This window comes from Pseudophryne corroboree, chromosome 6 (genome assembly GCF_028390025.1).
Source record: "Pseudophryne corroboree isolate aPseCor3 chromosome 6, aPseCor3.hap2, whole genome shotgun sequence".
Lineage (NCBI taxonomy): Eukaryota > Metazoa > Chordata > Amphibia > Anura > Myobatrachidae > Pseudophryne > Pseudophryne corroboree.
In genome coordinates this window covers 372646108-372671535 of record NC_086449.1, presented here as the reverse complement: position 1 = coordinate 372671535, position 25428 = coordinate 372646108, and the positions used below count along the sequence as shown (strand labels likewise).

At 46.3% G+C, this 25428-nt stretch overlaps 1 protein-coding gene across 2 annotated transcripts in view; it reads right to left on the bottom strand.

The window, feature by feature from the left end:
* Nucleotides 1-25428, bottom strand: part of KCP (kielin cysteine rich BMP regulator) — a 288203-nt gene that overhangs the window by 4603 nt on the left and 258172 nt on the right. For both annotated transcript variants that reach the window (XM_063926699.1, XM_063926700.1), the window contains 11 exons: nt 24733-24853; nt 24570-24652; nt 14967-15066; nt 6603-6691; nt 3549-3651; nt 3321-3463; nt 2834-3006; nt 2627-2738; nt 1393-1494; nt 666-830; nt 231-528 (listed from right to left, as the gene is read on the bottom strand). In XM_063926699.1, the coding sequence (XP_063782769.1) occupies nt 231-528; nt 666-830; nt 1393-1494; nt 2627-2738; nt 2834-3006; nt 3321-3463; nt 3549-3651; nt 6603-6691; nt 14967-15066; nt 24570-24652; nt 24733-24853 (1489 nt within the window). The remainder of the gene's footprint in view (nt 1-230; nt 529-665; nt 831-1392; nt 1495-2626; nt 2739-2833; nt 3007-3320; nt 3464-3548; nt 3652-6602; nt 6692-14966; nt 15067-24569; nt 24653-24732; nt 24854-25428) is intronic.

The following is a 25428-nucleotide window of genomic DNA, read 5'->3' as shown; positions in this document are numbered from 1 at the left end:
CTGGATGTAATACACTGCATTATGCTTTTGGCACTACAGGGACAAAGCTAATCCATATTAAATTTTTTTGAAAAATGTGATACAAATCTTGTTGCTGGTAACTGGCAAATCAAATGAATCAACTGCTGCAATAAAGTCTGTTCATCTGCATATGATTTAAAGCACAAGCAAACACATATTGCAAAAAAACAGTGCAATACCGAACATTACCAAATAACACATGTAATTACCACATAGAGCTGGAGATCGCCACTGTAAGATGACACCAGCCTCTCGGCACTCTGATGCGTAGGCTTCTAGAGCATCACAGAGACACTCATCTCCTGCACCACAGGCACACAGATCGTACACACATGATGCAAAGAACATCTCAGGAGGGACCACTCTGTGACATGGCTCAAACACACTTTTCTTCAGTAATTTGCAGCGCTCGTTGGCTTCCTTTCTGGCACGATATCCAGCCTGTTTACAGGGATCCACATCTTGCCCATCCCAGCACCCACTGGTGGTGTCATTGCCACTTTGAACCTGTGTGCACAGAAAACCACTAAAACTACTAAAGGGATAAGGTAGCAATGACGTGTATCTTTTTTTCTGACATATGTATTCCTCTAGGAATGAATAACTACATGACCCTTCTGGCCAACAGCCAACAGCAAACTCACCCTCCAGCTGTTTCCAAAAGCAGCCTCAGACAGAAGAATCTGCCCTCTGCGGTCACGCAGATCGTCCTGAGGGTAATTGTTAAAATTTCCACAGAGACCACAGAGGTGGTCCCGATATGTCCCAGGGACACTGATCTCCAGGTGAGAACGCCCATTCCATTGTACCTGGTAGGTATAAATCCAGAGAGAGGAATAAGAAATGTTTTGGGAAGAGTAGGATATATCATAATCTATACATCACTGAACTTTTTGTTATCTTAAAATAGTGTTGAAATCCCCAAAACACCAATCAAAATAGTCACCTATTTTATTTTTGGAAAACTCACAATTACACTTGGTAATTTTGTATTTATAGATTTTTTTCATTACACATTCTCGATCTTCCATCACACAAATCACTGCATCTCAAGTGGTGACAATAGTTATTGTGTATTATTATATCCTAGCTCATAAATCTCCAGTACCTGTGACTGCAGTGCATGCCTGCCTATGTAACGTTCTACAGCTTTTATGTACTGTATATACTGCCAATATTCTCTACCATGCAGCAGGTATATTCCCTGTACTGTATGTTCCCACTGATGATGTACTGTATGTTCCCACTGATGATGTACTGTATGTTCCCACTGATGATGTACTGTATGTTCCCACTGATGATGTACTGTATGTTCCCACTGATGATGTACTGTATGTTCCCACTGATGATGTACTGTATGCTCGCCAGTACCTTCACTCCAATGTTACTGTTCAGCAGAATGGTGTTTGTCTTTCTCTCAATGTATATATAAGGTTCTTTTAGGAAAGGCAGCTCTACAGTCTGGTAATCAACCTGTGGGTAGAATTACTGTAAGTAAAGATGATCAATAGTAATGATTACAGGTCTAGCATCCAGCAAAATGACATCATGAGCAAAGGCAATGACATAACCAAGGTAAAATAACAACTATGACAGTACTTAAAATTTAAGGTCAAAGGTAGTAATAGCACAAGAAGCTAGGGCGGGATGTAATGGCGTCCGAGATCGCTGGTGGTGTGCCGACCGATCTGACGTTTTTTAATGAGACAATCACTTACAAGTCATGGTTCTGCCTAGTAAGTGATTGCCCCTTTATCGCCGGCATCCTGCACCTCCAGCAATCTCAGACACCATTACATCCTGCCGCTGGTGTTATGTGTCTCAATTTTTTCAGGACAGTCCAGTTTCTATTTTTAATTAAAAAAAAAAAATTTAAACATAGAATTCCAACTTTTGAACATCAGCAAAAATGTGTTCATTGTCCACACATTAAGTGTACTTTCTGTAGCTGTAAAGGCATATGTTGAAAGTACTTGTATGTCAACATCAGACATACCTTTGTGTGGCCTTAGCACGTCAGATCACATGGGTGACTCAGTTTCCATTTTGAAACGATGGGAGACCTATGCAAATGCACTGAGCAACTTCACATAACAGCCAGCTAAGGGCCTGTTTCAGAGGTAAGCACAGAGGCAATGTTGGACGAAAGCGGCCTATTTTTCCATTTTGCGTATGCAAGCACGGCCCACTATGCATGCATCCTGATGGCTACTGCTCTGAGACCAGTGTAAACGTGCATGCAGAGAGATTGATTTTCAGTGGGTGTTCCCGGGAGGTAACAGGGGAGTGGCTAGCCTGATGTGGGTGTGTCATGGGCATGTCACAGGAGGCCATGTTCAGGTGGTGATAGTGCATCTGCCATAGGGCTGGTGAAAGCTTTGATGCTGTGACCAATGGTGTATCTGCGATGGACTAGTGCCACCGTCAGTGGGCGACTCAGTAGACCCTGAATCGGTCAAAACATAACGACACAGACGCAGCTAGCACTTATTTTTTCTTTTGGTAATCTTTTTATGTTTTGTTATAATTTAGCAATTATTGTTATTAGCCTTGCATAGTTGCTTATGATGACAGAGAATGGATTAATCCTAAACCCTTTGCTTACCACCACCACCCAGTCTTGAAGAAGCTGGACCACAGCATCCCCAATCAGTACAGTCACTTCCTTAGTCCAGGACACGCCACGCTGTCCACGGTCATCATTTGTCACATGAACACTAGTGGGAACATTACAAGGATCATCCACTGCACTGTACTCAGTCTCTGTTACTCCGTTCTAAGCAGCGATGCTCATAGAAAAACTAGTGCTCACCTGAAGTCTCCTCCTTCACAGTCTTCGCTTAAGACATAGGTGCAGCTACCTTGGAAGTGGTACATCTTACCATCGAAGGTCCTGTAGTGTGGGTCTCCAAAAGCAATGCAGGTGGCTGGGCGAGGGATGCAATGGGGGCAACACATGCCAGGGATCAGTGCTGGAGTCTCATCCTGAGAGAGAAAGAGTGCACATTCTGAGCAGACGTCTTCCAGCGGTAATACCTGGTGCTAAGTGGAATTTCAGGGACTGATAATGATTATTGTGTATTATGAACCATGCCAGCATTAGAAAATGGAAGGCCATATTGCCACTCTGCAGATAGGTAGCCGGAATAAATGTTTGTTATATGATATAAAGATATTACAGGCTTAATGTATCACTATTAATCTAAAGCTGAGGGAATTTAAGGGTTGACCCTATTTCCAGTGATGTTCTAGCTCCTAACCCAGATACAATCCTCTCATGATATTGTGCTATTACTCACGGCAGTACAGGAGACTTGGGGACACCTTTCACTGTGGCAGTGCACCTCCCCGGAAACACAGGTACAGGCTGTACATTCATCCACCTGCCAATGCTCATTAGACAAGTACCTCTGGCCTTGATACCAGCAGGCTACAGCGGGAGCTGTGAGGAGAAGGAAGATACATTAGTAAAACACTTTGAATTACATGCAACAGAAAAAGTTGCCATACCTAATAGGGCTACTCACCCTGACAGACATGGCAGCATGTCCCAGGTGTCCTGACTCTCAGCTCCCCTTGTTGGCACTGCGTAGGAGGGCATTCCTGTATTTCACAGTCAACATGTCCCAGCTGCGAGGGGCAAATAATTATACATTTTTTTGCACCACATGCATAGGAGTCATTTTATGAACACACACATTTCCTACATAGATGTTTAGGGAGGCACGTCCTATTTTGATCATGGTATTTCCGTAACTATGCTAATCATGGATTGTAGATGCCTGGAATTTACAAAAAAGCAAAATATAAAAACATACCAAAAAAATGTTAATAAATATCTGCACCACCACTGGTTCAGATATATAAAGCCAGTGACAGCTCAGACACTGTTATTATAATGTACATGGGGACTGCCAGGGCTGCCATCTCATTGCGGGCTCCTGCACTTAGTGTGTGTGTGTGTGTGTGTGTGTGTGTGTGTGTGTGTGTGTATGGGTGGGCACTTTGGCCAAGTACCTTAGGATCCTGTATTTTGGGTTCTCACTGCTTATTCTTATTTAAGGATCATACAATTCTACTATTAGAACAACCCACCCTCCCAGTCTGCAATCATCCAGGTGTCCAATACATCTGTCTTCTTCAAATGTTGTTTGAATTTATAATTTAGCAAACAATAGTAATAATCGGTTTAGGAAAATGTTGTATGTTTTCCACTACAGTTTTCTTACATACCTATATTATTATCTAAGTATATTTTTCTATATGTATTCTTCTACATTTACATATCTATATGCTATTGAATACATATAGAATATGCACTGCTGTATTGCCAGTCTGGGCCACTTATAATTAAATGAGAAAAGCATCCACAATTCCAGTAATTACCCCTCCACAGATCTTTATAAACCATAAATTAAAAAAATTTAAATTAAAATACGTCTTCTTAGAATCAGAGAAACGTTAGGAATTAGTGCTAGAGCCAAGCATGCAATGAAATGACTGTATTAGTAGCAGCAGAGGAGCACAGAGATCAGTAGATGTCTAGCCTTGCTCTTTATCTCTTGCTGCGTTTCATCTGACTCCTCTGGGTGAGCACTTAGAGATAAAAAAAACTATCCCTTTCTGTCTTTCCTAATTAACAATTCATCTGTTACTAGGATGTTGCTGGATGTCTTTGCTTCTATTCAAAGATGGGAAGGTGTGTGTGTGTGTGTGTGTGTGTGTGTGTGTGTGTGTGTGTGTGTGTGTGTGTGTGACTTGGGCATTAAATATAACACACACATGGAATAAGTTGTATAATTTAAAAGTATAGACAGAAGTTGTATAAAAGGTGAATACAGTATTGGGTCATCATTTACTATTGATACATGTTTAATTCCTTGATGGGATTAATACACACATGATCATGTGTGTAAAGATTGTTATTTGTCTGGACATTATCATGGTGAAGCAGGTCCAGACACTGGCACAATGTATTATCAGCTGATTTCCTGAAGAGTGAGAGTGGTAATTCACCTGTCCAACGATCTGCACTCTCCCTCTTTCATCTGTGTGTAATCGGCACCTGCATCATTTCTGTGCATGCGTCAGTCATTGTCTACCAGTGGCACCTGCTCTACACATCCCAGCGGACCCACCCTACATTTGGTTATTGTTCCTGCGGCTCTCCTCTCTGTTACTTTGAATCTGAACCTCCTCTTCCCGTCCTGCTCTCTGACCCCAATGCTGCTCTGCTAGCCCTCTGGTGTCAGCACTTGATTCATCCCCTGCACACAGCCAATGGCGGACAGTGAAGAGGCTGCTGCAGTGCCAGTCTGAGCTGGAGAAATATTTAAAGGTAATGGGCCTGATTCCGATTTGTACACATAAGCCTATGCAGATGTGATTGAGATACAACGCAAGTGAAGCGGCTGCCCAGAAACAACTAGAGATGCCCACCGAAGCTATCACAAAATCTCATCAACCCCCCAAGCGAGTCTATGATCTCGCAGAGTGGCCGTGATTGCTGCAACGCTGGCCCCTTGTTTTCTACATGTGCGATCGCAGATGTAAGCAGAGACACAACCTGAAAACAGTCATGACATGACTGCATTTTTGCTGCCACTCCTCATTACCTCCCCCAAATGATCTCTGCTGTCAATCACTCTGAGAATAAAGCCTCACTGCGAGCGGTATCGCAAAAGTACCATGGTATGTGTGCAGTGTGGCTGCGACGCATGCACAGTCTGATAATTGCTCAGCTGCTTAAATACCACCACTGTGTACAAATCAAAATCAGGCTCAATATTCGGAACAGACAGTGCCATTGACTGATCTTACATTTATTGACACCCTATCTTGAAGCACTGATAATGCATGCCCGTCATTTTCACGTCACTACAGTAATACATGGGGAGAAAGCGGTAACTGCAGCACATAACGTGCGCAGATACCTGTAATCCCTATAACACATGATCATGAATCTACACCACAGGGCCTAATTCTGAGTAGACGCAGTAGCGTCCATATCTGTTTCTTTTGCCGCAGTCGCATCTGTGACTATATGCTAATGCCATTACAAAGCCTTAAGTCTTTAGCCACTCAAATGCCGCTTGGGGCGTCTGTAAACGCCATCATCGGTTGCACCGTGATAATATGCTCCAGCAAAATCTCTGTTAGACTATGGCCTCCAGTGTGAGAGATGATGCGTCTTTGTTCACAGGACATGTGTAACCCCATTTCCCATACGTATAAAGCTCAGGAAAGCAAAACTTTCCTGAACTTGTAACCAGTAGGCGTTGCCTATATGTTCTTTTTGCATAAATCCCCAAAAAGATCCCTCCCAGTGTCCACCACCGCTGCTTTTGAGTTGCTTTTGAGTTTATGACACATCGCAGTAAGACAGTTCATATCAGAAGAGCTGCCGTTGCGTAAATAATCGCAACCTGATCCCCATGTCCCACATTATGCTCTTTAGGGACCCCCAGTGTCAAGTGCCCCCCCAGTATTCACAAATGAATAATGCACACCTAGCATGCTAGGTTATCAACACATTTTACCAATGCTATGTACCTCATAGTGTGAAACGATACAATACTCACAGTACATGTGCATGTGATACAGGGATCTAGTCCGTCTGTCCAAGTCTCTCCATTGGGAACCCGTCTTCCTTCAAGCTCAACCACGCATTCTGTCAGGAGAAGGCTTCTTGGTTAGTGTTATTTTCTGGGTGGTCTACAGTATGCCGACTGACGGGATCCCGGCGCACAGTATACCGGCGCCGGGATCCCGACAGCCGGCATACCGACACTTATTCTCCCACATTGGCAGCGGTGAGCAGCGCAGTTGGGTGGGGGGGGGCATGTGTGGGGGCATTTGTGTATCTGGCACTGTGGGGGCATTTGTGTATGTGGCACTGTGGTGGTATTTGTGTATGTGGCACTGTGGGGGCATTTGTGTATCTGGCACTGTGGGGCATTTGTGTATCTGGCAGTGTGGGGGCATTTGTGTATCTGGTATTGTGGCGGCATATGTGTATTTGGCATTGCACTGGCATATGCGTATCTGGCACTGCACTATTGGGGGCATCACGTCCCATTTTAATTGGCCACACCCATTTTTCGGCGCTCAGTACCACTAAGGGGCATAACTACTGAGGGGCAGGGTCATTTTTAAGTTGATAATTTTTGTATGGCCCCCGAAGGATTTTATAAATATCCAAATGGCCTTTGGTAGAAAAAAGGTTCCCCACCCCTGCCTTAGATGTTTATTTGACCATCTATGAACGCAGAAGAACTGTTAAAATAAGTAGCATAACTAGCGTTAGATATGTAGGCTATTTATTCAATCCACAGGCAGCTGTTTTGATTGTAGTCATCTGGCATATACATTACATCTATTGAAACAACCAGTGAAGGAAAGATGCTACAAAGGGGACAAACAATCTGTAAAAAAAAAAGCAATCAAAGCATTCTGTAATAACAAGATATTATCTTATGAAAACAATAAAAAAGCAAACAATGTCTGTGTAGAAGGCAGATAAAAATGTAAAATAAAAATGTTATGTTTGCAAGTAGAACAGGTTGTATGTCAGAACTCCTAAATCCTGACAATTTGCAACTGTAAAATGTGCTAGTAAAAAAAATCCAGTATTTTTATACTCCGACAGGAGTAGATACAACCAGAATAAGACAGGAGGTGTGAATTTACAGGAAGTGTGGCTTCATGGGAGGTGTGGCTTCATAGGAGGTGTGGCTTCAAAGTGATTTTAAAGATGCTTAAAACTCAGAAGGCAATGTATATGCATTACAGTTCTGCATAGTGTCGAAGTCAAAAAAGAGGATTTTGGTACTTACCGATAAATCCATTTCTCTGAATCCTCTAGGGGACACTGGAACATCCATTTACATTAGGGGTGTGAAGCTTGCAACCGGAGGTGTGGCACAATCTTAAATTAGCATTGTCTGCACAGCCGGCTCCTCCCCTTCACATCCCTCCTGCCTCAGTTTGGAAAATTTGTCTGAGAGACTAGGACATGAAACTATAGCACCTGGCGAGGAACCGAACCGTACATCATATCAAACAGCCTCCAAGAAACGGTTAACCGAAAAAAAGAACGCTGTTTGTACGAATAGTTGTAACAAGAACTACGAACATAGCAGGTTGACAGCACCGAGGCGGGCGTCCAGTGTCCCCTAGAGGATTCAGAGAAATGGATTTATCGGTAAGTACCAAAATCCTCTTTTCTCTTTCATCCACTAGGGGACACTGGAACATCCATTTACATTAGGGGACGTCCCAAAGTTATCCCCAAGGGAGGGAGTGCTGTCGGTGGCCTGCAAAACTAAACGTCCGAACTTAGAGTCTCCGGACGCAAAGTTATCAAACCTGTAATATTTCGTGAACGTGTGGCCTAAAGACCACGTTGCCACTCTGCAAAGTTGAGTAGTGGAAGCACCTCTGGCATCCGCCCATGAGGCCCCCACTGATCGGGTGGTAGGAGCACCCGCCTGAACCGAAACCTGTGTGTTACAGGAAATATAAGCTTGCCGGATGGCAAGTCAAATCCGTCTAGACAAAGACTGCATAGGTGCAGGCCAAAACTTCCTTGTCCCATCTAAAAACAAAACAAATGTTCCGACCTTCGGAAAAGTCGATGTAACCTACACGTATACCCCTAAAAGTTCGGACACATGCAAAGACACGTCCCCATCTGCAAGACCCTAGGAAGAGGGGACCATGCATGGCTGGTTTACGTGAACCCCCGAAACAACTTAGGAAGGAAAACTGTTCCTGTACGGAATTCCGTCCTATCCGCATGAAAAATTAAAAAGGGACTTATACCCGATAAGACTCCCAACTTAGAAAACCCACCTGGACGAAGCCAAGGTAAGCCCTAATGTGACCCCACAAGCGAGAGATTTCAGGTCTGTTCTTGCTAACGGCTCAAAAAATTGGAGGACTCAAAAATTCCAACACCAAATTTAAGTCCCACGGCGTAATGGGGGAACGAAAAAGGGATTGTATCCTCAGAACCCCCAGTAAAAAGGTTTGACCTCTGGCAAGGGTGCCAACCGTCGTAGAATTAGGATGGAGAGAGCCGAAATTTGAACCTTCAGAATGCCCAGTCTGAGCCCTAACTCTAGACCGGCCCGAAGGAAAAGTAGAAGTTTGGATAAGTGGAAGTTCGTCGAATTCCACCCACGTTCTTGACACCAGTCCATGTATCTCTTCCACATTATGTAGTAGTGCATGGCTGTGACCGGCTACCTAGCGACAATCCGTGTAGGAATGGCCATTCTTGGTATCCCTGTTTCTTAAGATCCAGGTTTCAATAGCCACGCCGTTAAACGCCACCTGTGCATGACTGGGCATTGGAACGGTCCCCGAGATAACAGGTCCTCTCTCTGAGGTAACCGCCAAGGATCATCCGCTAGTAACCCCTGCAGGTCTGAGTAACAATTCCTGCGGGACCAATCTGGTGCGATTAGAATCGCCCACATTCGTTCTCGTTTCAACCCTTTCAGAAACCTGGGAATGAGTGGGAAAAGTGTAAAAATGTGAACCATCCAGTAACACCAAGGAAGTGTTAATGAGTCCCATCCTTCTGCTGCTGGATCTCCTGTCCTGGACATATATCTGGGCAACTGATGTTTTTGCCGCAGCACCATTAGGTCGACTCGAGGTAGACCCCATATCCTCGCCCCCAGGTCGAAAATCCGTGGATGGAGGCACCACTCCCCCGGAGGCATATTCTGACAATTGAGACAATCTGCTACCCAGTTCTCCACACCTGGAATGAACACTGCCGAGCGGATCATCTTTTGTCCTTCTGCCCACAACAAGAACTTTGTGGCTTCCCGTAACGCCATCCTGCTATTTGATTGTCTTTGACGGTTTATGTAAACCGACGTCGTGACTTGTCCGACTGTATCTTCAAACGTTGACCCATGCCCAGGTCTTCGGTTAAGAGTAGCGCGTTGTAAACCGCTCTTAGCTCGAGAATGTTCATGGCGTCCACCTGCCTGAAACAGATGTCCCTCCAGGACAGCACCACAGCCTCTGAGACTGGCATACGTTGTTAGGATTCTCCAATCCCAAATGCCGAATCTGTTGCCGAATGCGAGATTCTTGTGCAACAACCACCAAGCTAAGGAGAGTCGTATGCGCGGTGGAAGTCGAAATACTGCGATGTAGAAATCAATGTGAGCCTGCTCCCTGAGGTTTGTGACCTCAGCACCTGAGCCCCTAATCTCCGTAGGTCCTCGACCCTATCTTGTAGGAATACTCTCAATTGTACCGTGTCCACAATGAGACCAATGAATTGAATCCGTTGAGTTGACCTGAGGTTGGATTTCTGGAAATTCACAATCCACCCTGGTAAACGACAAATTGATGAGACGTCTTAACATCCTTGAACAACTGTTCCCGAGAGGATACTCTGATTAGTAGATCGTCTACATAAGGCATAATAGTGCCCCTCAACAGTCTCCATTCTGCAACCATGATTGCTATGAACTTCGTAAGGCTTACTGGGGCTGATGACCGACCGAATTCAAAGGCCCTGAAGTGGTAGTGATCCTCCGCCTGTGCGAACTTTTAGTAAGCCTGGTGAGATCCTCAGATTGGGATATGCAGATATGTATTATGTCCATTGATACCATGAATACGCCTTGTTCTAAGCCTGCATTGACCAACTGGATTGATTCCATGTTGAATTTATAAACCCTTAGAGACTAGTTTAAAACCCTTTAAATTGAGTATCGGCCTGACTGTCCCATCTGGCTTTGCCATGACAAACAGATGGGAATAGAAACCCGTTCCTCTGAGAGGTGGGAACCGGAATAATGACATCTGACCATAGCAAAGTTTAAATTGCAGTCAGCAGTGCTTTTGTCTTTTGAGGACACTCTACCCCTGGTACGTCGATTATCCAAAGTTCTGGTGGGGTTTTTGGCCCAGAAGTCCCGAAAACCTTCCAAACGTGCGCCCACAAAGGGGGACCCCAGGTGAGCTGGGAGGCCGTCATGCCACAGTTTTGTCAGCAGGATTATCCAGCTTTCTGTTTGCTGCCTGTGAGCGGCCTCTACCTTCTGCCCCCATGTACTTGTGTACCGAAACCTCTCCCTCGGGCTCGAAAGGACTGTGATCTAAATGATTTACACGCTGGGCCCGAGTAACCTCTCCTGACCTGTGGAGCGGCTCTCGTACTTGGAGTAAGTAGAAGGGTGAACTTCCCTGCGAAATCCACTTGTCCAACTCCGATCTACCGCCTTCTCGGTGTTAGAGTCTTTTCTCTGAGCCATAAAATCCGTCTAGCCGATATGGCCGATGCGGAGATGCGCAAAGCTATTCTGCTAGGATCCTCTGAGGCTTGACACAAGTATGAAACAGATTCTTGAATATGTTCCGCCAGTTGGGTAATCTCTTCCAAGCTATTGTCCTCCTTAATAGCCTGTACAAAATGCCCAAACCATGCTCCCATGGCCTTGTTGACCCAAGCACAGACTCTCGCAGGTCTCCGTGCTGTACCAGCTGCTACCAAAATTGACTTTAAAGCCGGGTCAACCTTACGACCTGAAGCATCCTTTAAAGTCGTTACATTAGAAATGGGTAAGATTGTCTTCCTCGACAACCTTCCTAGGAAAGCATCCACTACTGGTGGAGTCTCCTACTTATCATTACACCCCTAGGTAGGAGATACGTTACTTGAAACCTTTTCGTAAATTGAAAGCGTTTGTCAGGTTGTTTCCCAGCGTCCTCCATCTGAGATTTGAGAGATGTAGGAATGGGAAAGACCGCAGAATGCGGCTTTTGGGATTCGAACAATTCAAATTCTTCTGGCTCCTTTACTTTTTCTACTTTAAAGTATAGGATCCCCTTCAACGCTTAAAAAAAAAAAAAAAAAAATCAAGACCTGAGATTGCCGTGTCCTCTTCTGGGCAATCGGCGTTTAGGTTAGATTCCATTTACTCATGTAATAGCCCCCCCCGCAGCGTGCGTAACAGAGAAGCGCCCGACACTTACAGCCCCCGTCTACGCGTGGCGGTGCCTTCCCCGCCGTCCTCCGGAGCGCAGCTCAGTCTGTTAATGAGCTGTGCGCTCCAGCTGGCCCGCTCTCTGCTCACTGAAATGGGGCCGGGCAGCGTGTCTGTTGCTATGGGGATCTATGTGCGGCGCTTCTGATCTCCCCAGAGCTTAACCGGGGAGATGCATAGAAATGTCGGGGCACTCTTTCTATTACTAAAGGAGGGATCTGCAGGCTAAGGGACCTCATTCCAGTACCAGTACTTACAGTTTGAGGATCTCCTGTAGAGAGATGCAGATCAAAAGGGATCTTGTCTCTCAAACTCATCTTGGCTTTGTCCTCTATTTCATTAGTTGACGCAGCCTATTCTGGATCCTGAACTTTGTCCCCCTTTTATTAGGGGGACGCAGCCCTTTCTTCTGGTAAAGCCTGCACCCCCTTTCATTTAGGTGGGATCGGGCAAGTACCATCTGTTCCTGTAAAAACCTGCACCCTCCCTTTAGTTAGGAGGGATTGGGTCAGTGTAAAATAGAAAAAATAAATAAATTAATCTTCAAGGAGCAGGAGCTCCCTTTCTGTGCTTGTACCTCCTAGGCACAATTTTCCAAACTGAGGCAGGAGGGATGTGAAGGGGAGGAGCCGGCTGTGCAGACAATGCTAATTTAGGATTGTGCCACACCTCCGGTTGCAAGCCTCACACCCCTAATGTAAATGGATGTTCCAGTGTCCCCTAGTGGATGAAAGAGAAATATTACATAAAAAGAACATACAAACTACACACATATGAGTCGCTATACTTGCAAATATGCGCAGTGAGCACAGCAATATATGGTAACACACGCATTTACACGGACATGCCACAGAGATGGATTCGACACTTATTTCATACAGTACATAATTATAATAATATCAAGCGTCAGACATCATGATGATTTAAAATTATATAATGAAGTAATGTCATGTATGTGTATTATTTGAACGAAACCAGATACACTTGTCATATTTGGTATTAAAGCAAGCAGATTAATGTGTAGATTCATTTGATACTTGTTATAAAGTTGTAGGACATTGCAACAAATAATTATGATTAAATGTATAAAAGCTAAAATCACTTTTATTAGAACAATAGATATTCCAAACAGGTAGTGGACAGGAAGCTCAGGCCAGCCCCTTTGGACGTCCCCAAGGCTGAACCTGTTCAGCATATACAAAGAGACTAGTGACTCATCATGAATGAGTGAGTCCCCTCCCCCAAAAACTAGATAACACATTGCTGATCACACAGGAGGTCAGTTGCTGTTTTTTTTGGACTAGACGATGATGGAGTTATTGCCAGATAAGTTCCTGTATTTATTTGCAGAGAGAGAGATATTAATAGGAGGATGCATTGAAAGATATGGTAATTGTATCGCTGGCCTGTAACTGTATGTAACTGTATGTAACTGTATGTTTTAACTGCTTACTGTGTGAGTGTAACTTTGTAATATATTGAATCCATATCCTTTTAATAACAAATATATACATCAATGAGCTTTGGAACGCAGATAATGTGTGGGTGTATTGTTTTCTCTTATGGGATGCAGTGTTTTGCGATGTACAGCGCACTTTTATCGTATATGGTAATAAGATGCGCCTGGCGTCTGCAGTATATATAAGAGTGGGCATTTTAGATATTTGTGAGAAAGCAATTCGGCATTCACAAAAGGTAATAAAGTCACTGGGAGTATGTAAATGAAATTCTAACAAGACACAGAGATAATTATTTTTAAAGTACTTAATAAATAAACATATCAATAGCCATCCCCTTATAAGCTAACTAGGAAATATATTTGATAACTGCTTCTCCATTGCTCATTCCACTGTAAATGGTTAAATAGATTGCAGAAACATCATTGTTATGAATTTAGGTGCATTTAGCCAATCATATGCCACCAATCGTCATCAGTTTGAAGTTGCACTAGGCACTGAGCACCCTTTAGTGATCTGCCTCCAAACAGGTACTAGTGTCTGGTACTCACCATAAGACACTTTTTGTTTGAACAAGCCCTTACTGTGCTTCAGCCACGTTTACACGCATCTTCCCACCCACGAGCTGAAACCCTTCACACAAGGAGTCACACGTGGTAAATGTGACTGTGAGCATAGCTAAGGATATGTATAGGGACACGGAGTACATGCACTGTGCATAAACATGCATTTTACAGGGAAGAAAAGTGTTTACAGCCAACTTTAAATAAGTTCCTATTTTTGTAAATTGACTTATTGCAGACTTTGTAGCAGAGCTGAGCAGTCACTTGTGTCTGGTATGAGGTGTGGTGGAGTTAGGACTGGAAACACAGAAGCCCAGATTGCAACATTTAGTGACCATGGGGGTCATTCCGAGTAGATCGCTCGCTAGCAGTTTTAGCAGCCGTGCAAACGCTATGCCGCCGCCCACTGTGGAGTGTATTTTAGCCTTGCAGAAGTGCGAACGCATGTGCAGCCGAGCTCTGCAAAAACAGTTTGTGCAGTTTCTGAGTAGCTCTGAACCTACTCAGCGCTTGTGATCACTTCAGCCTATTCGTGTCCGGATTTGACGTCATACACCCGCCCAGCGAACGGCCAGCCACGCCTGCGTTTTTTCAGACATGCCTGCGTTTTTGCAAACACTCCCTGAAAATGGTCAGTTGACACCCAGAAACGCCCCCTTGCTGTCAATCTTCTTGCGGCTGTCAGTGCGACTGAAAACTAGAACCTGAGCACAACCACAAAGAGCTTTGTATCTGTACGTCGCGCGTGCGCATTGCGGGCCATACGCATGCGCATAAATGCCGTTTTTTTTCACCTGATCGCTGCACTGCGAAAACTCGGAATGACCCCCATATACAGAATGAGACAAATATTCAGTGGGAGTTTCAAATGTATTTGTTTTTCCACTAGAAAGGAGTACTCTCCTCACCTTTACAGGCTGGGCAACATGATCCAGAATGCGTGATCTGCTCTGATCGAGGGCAGCTCAGGACAGGGCATGCTTTATGCTCACATACCCATGTTAAATCCTGAGGAATAAACACACAATACAGGGATATATATACAGCCAAATCTCATTAGATTCTCAAGACAATTATTTATGCTATTATTTATTTACCTCAAGCCATGAGTAGCGCAAGTAACTTTGTGTCTGGAACAAACCATGGGCCTAATTCAGACCTGGTTGCTGCTGTGCGTTTTCGCATAGCAGCCGATCAGGTCTGAACTGTACATGCGCCGGCACCACACTGCGCCGGCGCATGCCAGACACCCAACGGCCATCTCAGCCATGCGATCTCCTCTGCCTGATTTGCAGGCAGAGGCAGTCGCTGCACGGGAAGGAGAGGGTCAGCGGCGTTTGCCCGCTGTTTTAGGGGCGTGGTCCGGGCAACGCAGGCTGTGCTATGCTTTTGTACTTGTGTGGCGGGGCAGGGCCTGACATGCGGGGCGGACTAGCCCTGTGCTGGGCGCCCCCCGCATGTCAGGGAAGCTGATCGTAGATGTGCTAAATTTAGCACATCTACGATCAGGTCTGAATTAGGCCTCATCTCGCCATGCAAGGGGAGAAAATAAGATTTTACTTACCGGTAAATCTATTTCTCGTAGTCCGTAGAGGATGCTGGGGACTCCGTAAGGACCATGGGGAATAGACGGGCTCCGCAGGAGATAGGGCACTTTAAGAAAGCTTTGGATTCTGGGTGTGCACTGGCTCCTCCCTCTATGCCCCTCCTCCAGACCTCAATTAGAGAAACTGTGCCCAGAGGAGACGAACAGTACGAGGAAAGGATTTTTGTAAATCTAAGGGCAAGATTCATACCAGCCACACCAATCACACCGTATAACTTGTGATAAACTACCCAGTTAACAGTATGAACAATAACATAGCCTCGGTTCAAACCCGATCAACTATAACATAACCCTTATGTAAGCAATAACTATATACAAGTCTTGCAGTAGAAGTCGCACTTGGGACGGGCGCCCAGCATCCTCTACGGACTACGAGAAATAGATTTACCGGTGAGTAAAATCTTATTTTCTCTAACGTCCTAGAGGATGCTGGGGACTCTGTAAGGACCATGGGGATTATACCAAAGCTCCCAAACGGGCGGGAGAGTGCGGATGACTCTGCAGCACCGATTGAGCAAACAGGAGGTCCTCCTCAGCCAGGGTATCAAACTTATAGAACTTTGCAAAGGTGTTTGACCCCGACCAAGTAGCAGCTCGGCACAGTTGTAGTGCCGAGACCCCTCGGGCAGCCGCCCAAGAAGAGCCCACCTTCCTAGTGGAATGGGCCTTAACCGATTTAGGCAATGGCAATCCTGCCGAAGAATGCGCCTGCTGAATCGTGCAGATCCAGCGAGCAATAGTCTGCTTTGAAGCAGGAGCGCCAACCTTGTTGGCCGCATACAGAACAAACAGAGCTTCGGTCTTCCTGATCCTAGCCGTTCTGGTCACATAAATCTTCAAAGCCCTGACCACATCCAGGGACTCGGAATCCTCCAAGTCCCGTGTAGCCACAGGCACGACAATAGGTTGGTTCATATGAAAAAATGAGACCACCTTGGGCAGAAATTGAGGACAAGTCCTCAACTCTGCCCTATCCACGTGAAAAATCAGGTATGGGCTTTTATATGATAAAGCCGCCAATTCCGAAACCCGCCTTGCAGAAGCTAAGGCCAACAACATGACCACTTTCCAAGTGAGGTATTTCAACTCTACTGTTTTGAGTGGTTCAAACCAAGGTGACTTGAGGAAACTTAATACCACGTTAAGGTCCCAAGGCGCCATCGGAGGTACAAAGGGAGACTGAATATGCAGTACGCCCTTCACAAAAGTCTGTACTTCAGGAAGAGAAGCCAATTCTCTTTGAAAGAAAATGGATAAGGCCGAAATTTGAACATTTATGGACCCTAATTTTAGGCCCAAATTCACTCCCGTTTGAAGGAAGTGAAGCAGACGGCCCAACTGGAACTCCTCCGTAGGAGCAGTTCTGGCCTCACACCAAGAAACATATTTTCGCCATATACGGTGATAATGTTTTGACGTCACGTCCTTCCTAGCCTTGATCAGGGTAGGAATGACCTCCTCCGGAATCCCTTTTTCCGCTAGGATCCGGCGTTCAACCGCCATGCCGTCAAACGCAGCCGCGGTAAGTCTTGGAACAGACAGGGCCCCTGCTGCAGCAGGTCCTGCCTTAGAGGAAGAGGCCACGGATCTTCTGTGAGCAACTCTTGCAGATCCGGATACCAAGTCCTCCTTGGCCAATCTGGAACAATGAGGATTGTTCTGACCCTTCTTATTCTTATTATCCTCAACACCTTAAGTATGAGAGGTAGAGGAGGAAACACATAGACCGATCTGAACACCCAAGGTGTCACCAGAGCGTCTACCGCAACCACCTGAGGGTCTCTTGACCTGGCGCAATACCTCTTTAGCTTTTTGTTGAGGCGGGACGCCATCATGTCTATCTGAGGCAGTCCCCACCGATCCGTGATCTGTGTGAAGACTTCTTGATGAAGTCCCCACTCTCCCGGATGCAGGTCGTGCCTGCTGAGAAAGTCTGCGTCCCAGTTGTCCACCCCCCGGGATGAACACTGCTGATAGTGCGCTTACATGGCCTTCCGCCCAGCGTAGAATCCTGGTCGCCTCTGCCATGGCCACTCTGCTCCTTGTGCCGCCTTGGCGGTTTATATGAGCCACTGCCGTGACATTGTCTGACTGAATCAGAACCGGTTTGTTCCGAAGCCATTCCTCCGCTTGGCGTAGGGCGTTGTATATGGCCCTCAACTCCAGGACATTGATGTGGAGACCAGTCTCTAGGCTTGACCAGAGACCCTGGAAATTTCTTCCTAGTGCGACAGCTCCCCAACCTCGGAGGCTCCCGTCCGTGGTCACCAGGACCCAGTCCTGAATGCTGAACCTGCGACCCTCCAGGAGGTGAGCACTGCGCAGCCACCACAGGAGAGACACCCTGGCCCTGGGAGACAGGGTGATCCGTTTTTGCATGTGTAGATGGGACCCGGACCATTTGTCCAATAGGTCCCATTGAAAGGTCCTTGCATGGAACCTGCCGAAGGGGATGGCCTCGTATGAAGCCACCATCTTCCCCAGAACCCTCGTGCAATGATGCACTGAAACCTTTTTTGGCTTCAATAGGTTCCTGACCAGAGCTACGAGCTCCTGAGCCTTCTCCACTGGAAGAAAAACTCTTTTTTGGTCTGTGTCTAGAATCAGGCCCAAAAAGGGCAGACGCGTTGCAGTGACTAGCTGGGGTTTCGGTAAATTGAGAATCCAGCCGTGCCTCTGCAACATCTTCACGGACAGAGACACGCTGTCCAGCAACTTCTCCCGAGATCTCGCCTTTATGAGGAGATCGTCCAAGTACGGGATAATTGTGACGCCCTGCCTGCGCAGGAGCACCATAATTTCCGCCATTACCTTGGTGAAAATTCTCGGGGCCGTGGAAAGACCAAACGGCAACGTCTGAAATTGGTAGTGACAGTCCTGTACTGCAAATCTCAGGAACGCCTGGTGAGGAGGGAAAATCGGAACATGAAGGTACGCATCCTTTATGTCCAGGGACACCATCCAATCCCCTCCCTCCAGGCTGGCGATGACCGATCTGAGCGACTCCATTTTGAACTTGAACCTCTTCAAGTACAGGTTCAGGGATTTCAGATTTAAAATGGGTCTGACCGAACCGTCCGGTTTCGGTACCACAAACAGGGATGAATAATAACCCTCTCCTTGCTGGAGATGAGGAACTTTGACTATCACCTGTTGAATGTACAATTTGTGAATTGCAGCTAACACCAGCTCCCTCTCCGACGGGGGAAACCGGCAGAGCCGATTTGAAAAACCAGCAAGGAGGCATGTCTTCGAATTCCAGTCTGTATCCCTGGGAAACAATCTCTATTGCCCAGGGATCCACCTGTGAGAGAACCCAGACGTGGCTGAACAGACGAAGACGTGACCCCACTTGATCTGACCCCCCTTCCCCCCCCGGAAAGCCCCAGCGTCATGCGGTGGACTTTGCGGAAGTAGGGGAGGACTTCTGCTCTTGGGAACTAGCCGAGTGCAGCTTTTTTCCCTTGCCTTTACCTCTGGCAACAAAGGACGATCCTTGTACCTTCTTGCTTTTATTGGAACGAAAGGACTGCATTTGATAATGCGGTACCTTCTTAGCATGCTGCGGGGTAACATAAGGTAAAAAATTCGATTTACCGGCTGTAGCAGTAGAGACAAGGTCCGAGAGGCCTTCTCCAAACAACTCCTCCCCCTTGTAAGGCAATGACTCCATATGCCGCTTTGAGTCGGCGTCTCCCGTCCACTGTCGGGTCCACAAGAGTCGCCTAGCAGAAATAGACATAGGGGTATATGCAATTGCGGTTGAATTCCCGAAAATGTCGAAAAACGGGACATTTTCGCCAAAAAAAAAAAATTCGACAATGCAATTCAGTACTTTTCGTCAAAAAAACGGACTTTCCAAATTCGACTTTTTGAAATTCGACATTTGTCAAATTCGACACTTCTGCAATGGTACAAATGCAGCAATTCGACAAAAGTATATTCAATTGAAGATTGTAAATTCGACAACAGTGCTTTTAGACAGTAAATTCGTCATTTTTAATCCGCCACACTTTGCTGGCGGAATCTAATAAATTTTTTTTAAAAACATGGGTTTTTTTGTGTTTTTTTATTGGTAATAGCATATCTATTTATATTAGAAGGGATTAGGTACATGGTTTGTCTATTTAGGAGGCACAAGTATTATTTATATATTTTTAAAAATATTTATTTATTTATTTATTTTTTAAAATGGAATGGGGTAAAAATCAGAAAAAAAAATGCGTGGGGTCCCCCCTCCAAAGCATAACCAGCCTCGGGTTCTTCGAGCCGGTCCTGGTTCTAAAAATCCGGGGGGAAAACTGACAGGGGATCCCCCGTATTTTTAAAACCAGCACCGGGCTCTGCGCCTGGTGCTGGTGCAAAAAATACGGGGGACAAAAAGCGTAGGTGTCCCCCGTATTTTTTACACCAGCATCGGGCTCCACTAGCTGGGTAGATAATGCCACAGCCGGGGGACACTTTTATACTGGTCCCTGCGGCCGTGGCATTAAATACGCAACTAGTCACCCCTGCCTGGGGTACCCTGGAGGAGCGGGGACCCCTTCAATCAAGGGCCCCCCCCCCTCCAGCCACCCAAGGGCCAGGGGTGAAGCCCGAGGCTGTCCCCCCCATCCAAGGGCTGCGGATGGGGGGCTGATAGCCTTTTGAAAAATGAAAGAATATTGTTTTTTCCAGTAGTACTACAAGTCCCAGCAAGCCTCCCCCGCAAGCTGGTACTTGGAGAACCACAAGTACCAGCATGCGGGAGAAAAACGGGCCCGCTGGTACCTGTAGTTCTACTGGGGAAAAAATACCCAAATCAAAACAGGACACGCACACCGTGAGAGTAAAACTTTATTTCACACCTGCCGACACACACATACTTACCTATGTTGACACTCCGAAACTGGCCATGACCCCCTCGTCAGTGAAGAATCCGGGGTACCTGCAAAAAAAAATATACTCACCAAAAACCAGAGTCCGGATCTTTTTTTATAATCCACGTACTTGTCAAAATAAAAAAACGAACACCTGGACCAGGCGGACTAAAAGGGGTCCCATGTTTACACATGGGACCCCTTTCCCCGAATGCAGACACCCCCTGTGACTGCTGTCACAGAGGGTCCCTTCAGGCAATCAGCGAGCGCCACGTCGTGGCACTCTGCTGATTGCCTATGTGCGTCTGAGCTGGCAGACAGCGCATCGCAAAGCTTCTCCATTATATTCAATGGTGGGAACTTTGCGGTCAGCGGTGAGGTCACTAGCGGTCAGTCGCTGACCGCTAAGTGACCTCACCGCTGACCGCAAAGTTCCCACCATTGAATATAATGGTAAGGCTTTGCGATGCGCTGTCTGACAGCTCAGACGCACATAGCCAATCAGCAGAGTGCCACGACGTGGCGCTCGCTGATTGGCTGAAGGAACCCTCTGTGACAGGAGTCACGTGGGGTCCCGGCATTCGTGGAAAGGGGTCCCATGTGTAAACATGGGACCCCTTTCTGTCCGTTTGGTTCGGTTTGCCGTTTTGTTGTTTTGCCAAGTACGAGGATTATTAAAAAAGATCCGGACACTGGATTTAGGTGAGTAGAATTTTTTTTACAGGTACCCCGGATTCTTCAGTGACGAGGGGGGCGTGGTCAGTGTCGGACTGTCAACATAGGTAAGTATGTATGTGTCGGCATGTATGAAATAAACTTTTACTTTCACGGTGTGTGTCTCCTGTTTTTATTTGGGTATTTTTTTTCAGTAGAACTACAGGTACCAGCGGGCCCGTTTTTCCACCCAAATGCTGGTACTTGTGGTTCTCCAAGTACCAGCTTGCGGGGGAGGCTTGCTGGGGCTTGTAGTTCTTCTGGAAAAAACAATATTCTTTCATTTTACTCAAGGCTATCAGCCCCCCATCCGCAGCCCTTGGATGGGGGGGGACAGCCTCGGGCTTCACCCCTGGCCCACTCCTCCAGGGTACCCCGGCCAGGGGTGACTAGTTGGGGATTTAATGCCACGGCCGCAGGGCGCTTTATAAAAGTGACCCCCGGCTGTGGCATTATCTGTCCAGCTTGTGGAACCCGGTGCTGGTACAAAAAATACGGGGGACCCCTACTCTTTTTGTCCCCCGTATTTGTTGCACCAGGACCAGGCGCAGAGCCCGGTGCTGGTTGTTAAAATACGGGGGATCCCCTGTCATTTTTTTGCCTGTATTTTGGCAACCAGGACCGGCTGGTTATGCTTAGGAGGGGGGACCCCACGCAATTTTTTTCCGGATTTTTTCCCGTTTTTTTAACATTTTTAAAAATCTAATCAAAATCCGTCAAATCGGCCGTTTTTCGACAGCGGGACTGTCGAATCCGTTTTTTATTGAATATGTAGAATTCCGGCACCCACCTGCCGGAATTCGACGGTCGAATTGTGTCGACTTAAAAAACGGGCGAAAAATTGCCGCGATTCGCCGGCAATTGCATATACCCCATAGCGTTTATTCTGGAGCTTAGTAAACAAATGTCTCTCTGAGCATCCCTCATATACAAGGCAGCATCTCTGATATGCTCAATGGTCATTAGAATGGTATCCCTATCTAAGGTGTCAATCTCCGTAGATAAGGAGTCTGCCCATGCCACGACAGCACTACAAACCCAGGCCGACGCCATGGCCGGTCTAACGATAGTTCCTGAATGTGTGTAAATGTGCTTCATGGTAATTTCCTGCTTGCGATCAGCAGGATCCTTGAGGGAAGCAGTATCCGGAGAAGGAGGTGCCACCTTCTTGGATAAGCGTGTCAGTGCCTTGTCTACTTTAGGCGAAGATTCCCATCGTATCCTATCCTTCTGTGGAAAAGGATACGCCATAATAATCCTTTTGGGAACATGTCTCCTATCCGGAGACTCCCAAGCCTTTTCGCACAATTCGCTTAGCTCAAATGAGGATGGAAACGTGACCTCAGGCTTTTTCCCTTTATACATGTGAACCCTCGTGTCAGGGACAGGGGGTTCCTCAGTGATATGCAAAACCTCTTTTATGGCAATAATCATGTATTGAATACCCTTTGCCACCTTCGGCTGTAATTTTGCATCCTCATAGTCGACACTAGAGTCAGTATCTGTGTCGGTATCTGTGTCAGCGACCTGGGATATGGGGCGCTTTTGAGACCCTGAAGGTCCTGGCGCCACAGGGACAGGCACGGTCTGGCTACCTGACTGATCCCTAGCCTCAGCCTTGTCTAACCTTTTATGCGGGAGATTCACATTTGCATTTAAGACATTCAGCATATCCACCCAGCCCGGTGTCGGCGTTGCCGACGGCGACCTGACATTCAAACACTCCCCTTCCTCATTAAGCGAGCCTTCCTCGTCAAACATGTCGACACACATGTACCGACACACTTCATACACACAGGGAAACTCTTTTCTAAAGACAGTATCCCCTTTAAGGCTCTTTGGAGAGACAGAGAGAGAGAGTATGCCAGCACACACCCCAGCGCAATGACCCTGGAGACCAACACAAAATGTTTTTCCCCAGCAGCGCTGTATAATATCTTATCCGCCAATTATGTGCCCCCCCCCCCCCTCTCTTTTAAACACCCCTTCACCGTGTGTAAGCAGGGGAGAGTCCGGGGAGCTTCCTCTCAGCGTTCTGTGGAGAGAAAAATGGCGCTGGTGAGTGCTGAGGGAGAAGCCCCGCCCCCTCGGCGGCGGGCTTCGGTCCCGCTCAAATATGTGTAAAAAAGGTCGGGGGCTCTTTTATATACATGTACAGTGCCCAGCTGTACATGTATATATCTTTTCGCCATGTTTTGAGGTGTTATTATTGCTGCCCAGGGCGCCCCCTCTGCGCCCTGCACCCATACAGTGACCGGAGTGTGTGAGGTGTGTGGAGCAATGACGCACAGCTGTGGTGCTGTGCGTTAGCTCAGTGAAGCCGCTGAAGGCTTCTGCCGCCTGAGACGTCTTCTTGCTTCTGTTCTTCTGGCTCTGTGAGGAGAACGGCGGCGTGGCTCCGGGGGTGGACGCCCAGGACGAACCTGTGTTCACCCCCTCTGGAGCTAATGGTGTCCAGTAGCCGAGGAAGCAGATCCTATCATTTAAGTAGGTCTGCTCATCTCTCCCCAGTCCCTCGATGCAGGGAGCCTGTTGCCAGCAGTGCTCCCTGTAAAAATAGAAAAATCCAAACAAAAATGCTTTCTAATGCAAAGAACTCAGGAGAGCTCCCTGCAGTGCGCCCATCTTCCTCTGGGCACAGTGTAAAACTGAGGTCTGGAGGAGGGACATAGAGGGAGGAGCCAGTGCACACCCAGAATCCAAAGCTTTCTTAAAGTGCCCTATCTCCTGCGGAGCCCGTCTATTCCCCATGGTCCTTAAGGAGTCCCCAGCATCCTCTAGGACGTTAGAGAAAAAACATTTATATTATTTCTGCACAGGGTAAATACTGGCTGCATTTGCATGTAGCCCACAAATGTTAGACAGCTTTATTCTTACACTGCAATTTAGATTTCAGTTTGAACACACCCCACCCAAATCTCAATCTCCCTGCACATGTTACATCTGCCCCACCTGCAGTGCAACACGGTTTTGCCCAGCTACTAGCTTGCTTTTTTGTTTAACATACAAATATGAATCAGGCCCCTTATACAGTAAATGCTACAATACTCTAAAATATCCATTTATCCAATATAGCAAAAGTAGAGACAAATTGGACAATGTGGTAATTATCAGGCATTCGTGTCTGCTGATTTTCTGAACTGTACTTTTTGAAAATGTATTTGTGGGCTCTAAATATTATTCCATTTACTGGAAAGACTTATCAATACTATAGAAGCTAACCATTGTGCCATTTTTACATATTTTGCACCCTCTGTGTAACATTTTTTGATTCAACAAGTAATGCAGTCATTGGCAATACAATCAGGTTCCACTGAAATGTAATGTTGTACCTTGCACATGCAGGTGTAACAAGGATCATTGATGGCCTGTATCTCGCTTCCCACCAGTAAATCTGTACAATTGCTCAGAGCCTCTGGAAATAGAATAATTAAGTATCAGACCATAATCTGCATTCATTTAACACATATTGTGATGGCTTCAATCAAAACTTACGGGCACAGCTGGCACAGCATTGACCCACTGCTGGTGGCAAGATATGGCTCCGGGGACAGTCCAAGAGGCTGGGACACTGCTTTCTGCTGCAGCGTCTATACTGGCGACCATCTGGTAAGCGCTAAACAAGGAATGGCAAGCATTATATGTTAATATTGAAAAACAAACAACCTGTAAACATCATAAATGATATCTACTGGTAGGATGCACATACCTGTACATTGTATAATCAGTGTACTGTATCTAGTATATAATTTGCTGCTATGTCTGTCTAGGATAAGTGTAGAGAGAGCTGAAGAGAGACGTTTTACGTCCTCTCACAGGTCCCACTGGTTTCCTTACACAGAGATGAAGGGGTAAGGAATAGATGAGAAGGAAGGGTGCAGAGATATGTGTGAGAGACACATACAGAGGAGGAAGGGGAACAGAGATGAGACAGAGAGAGATAAGGGTATGGGAGATTGAGATGAGAAAGAAATAAGGGGAGTGGGGAAAGAGGAGCGAGAGAAAGACAAACGAAGGGGCAGAGATGAGGGAGAGACAAATGGTGGGAGGGGGAATAGAGAGAGAGTTGGGTGGAAGGAAGGGGGTCCAAGAGGAGAGAGAGAAATGGGGAGGTACTGTCGAACAGGGATGAAAAAGAGACAGACAGGTGGACACAGATGAAAGAAAAACAGAGGAGGGTTGGAAAAAGAT